The sequence below is a fragment of the Oncorhynchus masou genome, unplaced genomic scaffold, assembly GCF_036934945.1.
Source record: "Oncorhynchus masou masou isolate Uvic2021 unplaced genomic scaffold, UVic_Omas_1.1 unplaced_scaffold_844, whole genome shotgun sequence".
Classification (NCBI taxonomy): Eukaryota; Metazoa; Chordata; class Actinopteri; order Salmoniformes; family Salmonidae; genus Oncorhynchus; species Oncorhynchus masou.
This window is the reverse complement of record NW_027014907.1, coordinates 57,501-63,641: the sequence shown is the minus strand read 5'-3', so window position 1 is coordinate 63,641 and position 6,141 is coordinate 57,501. Positions and strand designations below refer to the sequence as shown.

At 43.6% G+C, this 6,141-nt stretch overlaps 1 protein-coding gene across 10 annotated transcripts in view; it reads right to left on the bottom strand.

Moving 5' to 3' along the window:
- The window catches only part of LOC135537808 (janus kinase and microtubule-interacting protein 3-like), a 129,501-nt gene that overhangs the window by 93,856 nt on the left and 29,504 nt on the right, over nucleotides 1-6,141 (bottom strand). For all 10 annotated transcript variants that reach the window (XM_064963818.1, XM_064963821.1, XM_064963823.1 and 7 more), the window contains exon 2: nucleotides 5,922-6,141. This exon is cut by the window's right edge and continues 67 nt beyond it. In XM_064963818.1, coding sequence (XP_064819890.1) covers nucleotides 5,922-6,071 — 150 coding nt within the window. In that variant the 5' untranslated portion in view covers nucleotides 6,072-6,141. The remainder of the gene's footprint in view (nucleotides 1-5,921) is intronic.

Below are 6,141 nucleotides of genomic sequence, written 5' to 3'. Positions count from 1 at the left end.
AACCTGCATAGTGGTATCCTTATTGTGATAAGTATAAACCTTATTGTGACATCATATTGTCTAAAATAAACCTGCATAGTGGGTGATAAGTATCCTTATTGTGACATCATATTGTCTAAAATAAACCTGCATAGTGGGTGATAAGTATCCTTATTGTGACATCATATTGTCTAAAATAAACCTGCATAGTGGGTGATAAGTATCCTTATTGTGACATCATATTGTCTAAAATAAACCTGCATAGTGCATCCTTATTGTGACATCATATTGGCATAGTGGGTGATAAGTATCCTTATTGTGACATCATATTGTCTAAAATAAACCTGCATAGTGGGTGATAAGTATCCTTATTGTGACATCATATTGTCTAAAATAAACCTGCATAGTGGGTGATAAGTATCCTTATTGTGACATCATATTGTCTAAAATAAACCTGCATAGTGGGTGATAAGTATCCTTATTGTGACATCATATTGTCTAAAATAAACCTGCATAGTGGGTGATAAGTATCCTTATTGTGACATCATATTGTCTAAAATAAACCTGCATAGTGGGTGATAAGTATCCTTATTGTGACATCATATTGTCTGATATAAACCTGCATAGTGGGTGATAAGTATCCTTATTGTGACATCATATTGTTTGAAATAAACCTGCATAGTGGGTGATAAGTATCCCTTATTGTGACATCATATTGTCTAAAATAAACCTGCATAGTGGGTGATAAGTATCCTTATTGTGACATCATATTGTCTGATATAAACCTGCATAGTGGGTGATAAGTATCCTTATTGTGACATCATATTGTCTGAAATAAACCTGCATAGTGGGTGATAAGTATCCCTTATTGTGACATCATATTGTCTGATATAAACCTGCATAGTGGGTGATAAGTATCCCTTATTGTGACATCATATTGTCTGAAATAAACCTGCATAGTGGGTGATAAGTATCCCTTATTGTGACATCATATTGTCTGAAACAGTCTTCAGGTATGGTGCGTCATAGTCAGGTATGACTTCACCCCTGCCTACATGTACAAACAACCTCGACTACCCCCGCACATTGACTAGGTACCGGTACCCCTGTATATAGCCTCCACATTGACTCTGTACCGGTACCCCCTGTATATAGCCTCCACATTGACTCTGTACCGGTACCCCCTGTATATAGCCTCCACATTGACTCTGTACCGGTACCCCCTGTATACAGCCTCCACATTGACTCTGTACCGGTACCCCCTGTATATAGCCTCCACATTGACTCTGTACCGGTACCCCCTGTATACAGCCTCCACATTGACTCTGTACCAGTACCCCCTGTATATAGCCTCCACATTGACTCTGTACCGGTACCCCCTGTATATAGCCTCCACATTGACTCTGTACGGGTACCCCCTGTATATAGCCTCCACATTGACTCTGTACAGGTACCCCCTGTATATAGCCTCCACATTGACTCTGTACAGGTACCCCCTGTATATAGCCTCCACATTGACTCTGTACAGGTACCCCCTGTATATAGCCTCCACATTGACTCTGTACGGGTACCCCCTGTATATAGCCTCCACATTGACTCTGTACGGGTACCCCCTGTATATAGCCTCCACATTGACTCTGTACAGGTACCCCCTGTATATAGCCTCCACATTGACTCTGTACCAGTACCCCCTGTATATAGCCTCCACATTGACTCTGTACCGGTACCCCCTGTATATAGCCTCCACATTGACTAGGTACCGGTACCCCCTGTATATTGCCTTGTTGTTATTTTATTGTGTTACTTTCACTTACAGTTGAAGTCGGAAGTTTACATTCACCTTAGCCAAATACATTTAAATTCAGTTTTTCACAATTCCTGAAATTTAATCAGAAGAAAAATTCCCTGTTTTAGGTCAGTTAAGGATCACCACTTTATTTCAAGAATGTGAAATGTCAGAATAATAGTAGAGAGAATGATTTATGTCAGCTTTTATTTCTTTCATCACATTCCCAGTGGGTCAGGAGTTTACATACACTCAATTAGTACTTGGTAGCATTGCCTTTAAATTGGTTAACTTGGGTCAAACGTTTCGGGCTGCCTTCTACAAGCTTCCCACAATAAATTGGGTGAATTTTGTCCCATTCCTCCTGACAGAGCTGGTGTAACTGAGTCAGGTTTGTAGGCCTCCTTACTCTCACACACTTTTTCAGTTCTGCCCACAAATGTTCTAGAGGATTGAGGTCAGGGCTTTGTGATGGCCACTCCAATACCTTGACTTTGTTGTCCTTAAGCCATTTTGCCACAACTTTGGAAATATGCTTGGGGTCATTGTCCATTTGGAAGACCCATTTGCGACCAAGCTTTAACTTTCTGACTGATATCTTGAGATGTTGCTTCAATATACCCACATAATTGTCCATCCTCGTGATGCCATCTATTTTGTGAAGTACACCAGTCCCTCCTGCAGCAAAGCAACCCCACAACATGATGCTGCCACCCCCGTGCTTCACGGTTGGGATGGTGGTCTTCGGCTTACAAGCCTCCCCATTTTTCCACCAAACATAACGATGGGCATTATGGCCAAACAGTTCTATTTTTGTTTCATCAGACCAGAGGACATTTCCCCAAAAAGTACGACCTTTGTCCCCATGTGCAGTTGCAAACCGTAGTCTGGGTTATTTATGGCAGTTTTGGAGCAGTGGCTTCTTCCTTGCTGATCGGCCTTTCAGGTTATGTCAATATAGGACTCGTTTTACTGTGGATATAGATACTTTTGTACCTGTTTCCTCCAGCATCTTCACAAGGTCCTTTGCTGTTGTTCTGGGATTGATTTGCACTTTTCGCACCAAAGTACATTCATCTCTAGGAGACAGAACGCGTCTCCTTCCTGAGCGTTATGACGGCTGTGTGGTCCCATGGTGTTTATACTTGACTGATTTCTTTAGATTTTCCCATGATGTCAAGCAAAGAGGCACTGAGTTTGAAGGTAGGCCTTGAAATAAATCCACTGGTACACCTCCAATGACTAAAATGATGTCAATTAGCCTATCAGAAGCTTCTAAAGCTATGACATAATTTTCTGGAATTTTCCCAGCTGATTAAAGGCACAGTCAACTTAGTTTATGTAAACTTCTGACCCACTGGAATTGTGATACAGTGAATTATAAGTGAAATATTCTGTCTGTAAACAAGTGTTGTAAAAATGATTTGTATCATGAACAAAGTAGATGCCCTGACCGACTTGCCAAAATTATAGTTTGTTAACAAGAAATGTGTGGAGTGGTTGAAAAACAACGTTTAAATGACTCCAACCTAAGTGTATGTAAACTTCCCACTTCAACTGTATATATATATTTTTTTTATTTGGTAAATATTTTCTTAACTCTTTCTTGAACTGCATTGTTGGTTAAGGGATTGTAAGTAAGCATTTCACAGTAAGGTCTACACCTGTTGTATTGGGGCGGCAGGGCAGCCTAGTGGTTCGAGCGTTGTACTAGTAATCGGAAGGTTGCGAGTTCAAACCCCCGAGCTGACAAGGTACAAATCTGTCGTTCTGCCCCTGAACAGGCAGTTAACCCACTGTTCCTAGGCCGTCATTGAAAATAAGAATTTGTTCTTAACTGACTTGCCTGGTTAAATAAAGGTAAAAAAAAATAAAAAATCAAAGCATGTGACAAAGTTTGATTTGATTGGCTGTAGATCCATAGAAACCTGTTTCAGAGACATTGGGGTTACCATCGTACCATACTGACCAGTGACCACTACTCTGGTGGGACCGATATGGGATATGTGATCAAGACAATTCACATAAAACTCACAACATATAATATCATATCACAATGATGATATGGTGTGGTGCCCCTCGTCAACGTAACCGAACAGAGGAGCCAAGCTAGTCTCTTCCCACAGTTACTTTCCAGTGAGCCTAAAGCCAGACTGACTGGGGAATGGGGCTCATAATGTAAAGCATGTCCTGACAAGTTAAACAGACACTCAGCAGTGGAAAGTTAGCTAATGTACTCCCAGCTCCTCCCCTGTACAAGGCATTCACACACGGCCAATGACATGGACATGTCATTAACAGTCTCAGCTGTGCAATTAGCTCCCCAAGCTGTCAATCAAAACACACAGCCAATGACGGGTACATGTCAGGCATGCTCCTCCAGCCGAACCATTAGCCCCTCAGGCTGTCAGTCAACGAGCACACTGACATTGAAACAGTCCTATCGTGCACAGATTACATAGGCTTGCTTCCCAAATGGCACCCTGTACAGGACCCATAGGGATCAAGGCCTAGAGTAGTGTACTTTAGTAGGGAGTAGGGATCCATTTGTGACTCAACCATCGACAGGAATACGTATTAGCCAATCTGTACTACAGTAGTGCCACATTACCCCTGTAATGAATTAACACAGAGGAGATCGTTCAGTGCAGATAGAAATATAATCTAAAAGGGAAGAGACGTCTGTGAGAATACTGGGCTCCCGAGTGGCGCAGCGGTCTAAGGCACTGCATCTCAGTGTTAGAGGCGTCACTACAGACCCTGGTTTGATTACAGGCTGTATCACAGAGGTCTAAGACACTGCATCTCAGTGTTAGAGGAGTCACTACAGACCCTGGTTCGATTCCAGGCTGTATCACAGCGGTCTAAGGCACTGCATCTCAGTGTTAGAGGAGTCACTACAGACCCTGGTTCGATTCCAGGCTGTATCACAGCGGTCTAAGACACTGCATCTCAGTGTTAGAGGCGTCACTACAGTCCCTGGTTGGATTCCAGGCTGTATCACAGCAGTCTAAGACACTGCATCTCAGTGTTAGAGGAGTCACTACAGACCCTGGTTCGATTCCAGGCTGTATCACAGCGGTCTAAGACACTGCATCTCAGTGTTAGAGGAGTCACTACAGACCCTGGTTCGATTCCAGGCTGTATCACAGCGGTCTAAGACACTGCATCTCAGTGTTAAAGGAGTCACTACAGACCCTGGTTCCATTCCAGGCTGTATCACAACCCGGCCGTGATTGGGAGTCCAATAGGGCGGAGCACAACTGGCCCAGGGCCGTCCAGGTTTGGCCAGTGTAGGCTGTCATTGTAAATAAGAATTTGTTCTTAACTGACTGGCCTTGTTAAATATAAAATACAAAAACAATATACTGCCAGTGGCTGCGTTGAGTGGTAACATAGATGTTTCCTACTTCTATCCCACCACGAGACGGACTTCACTCCTTTCCAAGTTCCTCCTCATCAAATATTGAAAGTCACAGACATTATTGGTAACCCGTCTGTATACATCTCCACCTTCCTTGAGTGTATGTCTAAAACACCAATCTAAAAAACCACTGCCTGTCCGGTAGTGCCTCAGGCCTTGGCAAAGAGGTCTTCTAACAATCAATGAGACTTCCTGGTTGAATACATGTTGAATCAACGATTGTCTCACTGTTCCCACCTGGTTGAATACATGTTGAATCAACGCGTGTCTCACTGTTCCCACCTGGTTGAATACATGTTGAATCAACACGTGTCTGACTGTTCCCACCTGGTTGAATACATGTTGAATCAACGCTTGTCTCACTGTTCCCACCTGGTTGAATACATGTTGAATCAACGCTTGTCTCACTGTTCCCACCTGGTTGAATACATGTTGAATCAACGCTTGTCTCACTGTTCCCACCTGGTTGAATACATGTTGAATCAACGGGTGTCTCCCTGTTCCCACCTGGTTGAATACATGTTGAATCAACGCGTGTCTGACTGTTCCCACCTGGTTGAATACATGTTGAATCAACGCGTGTCTGACTGTTCCCACCTGGTTGAATACATGTTGAATCAACGTGTGTCTCACTGTTCCCACCTGGTTGAATACATGTTGAATCAACGGGTGTCTCCCTGTTCCCACCTGGTTGAATACATGTTGAATCAACGCTTGTCTTACTGTTCCCACCTTGCTTTTCTCCTGCTGTAGTTCTATCTGGATGTCTGTGAGTTTGGCCCTCAGATCTTCATTGGCAGCCTGCAGGGACGCCAACGAATCGGCCCTCTCCATCTTGCCTCGGACCCCAGCCCCGGCACCCCCGGGCCACTTCTTGGACATGGTGAAGCTCTCTGGAGGTGGTGCTCCAAGGGACCAAGCCCCCCCCCCTCTCTCTCCGGAGGAAGCACCT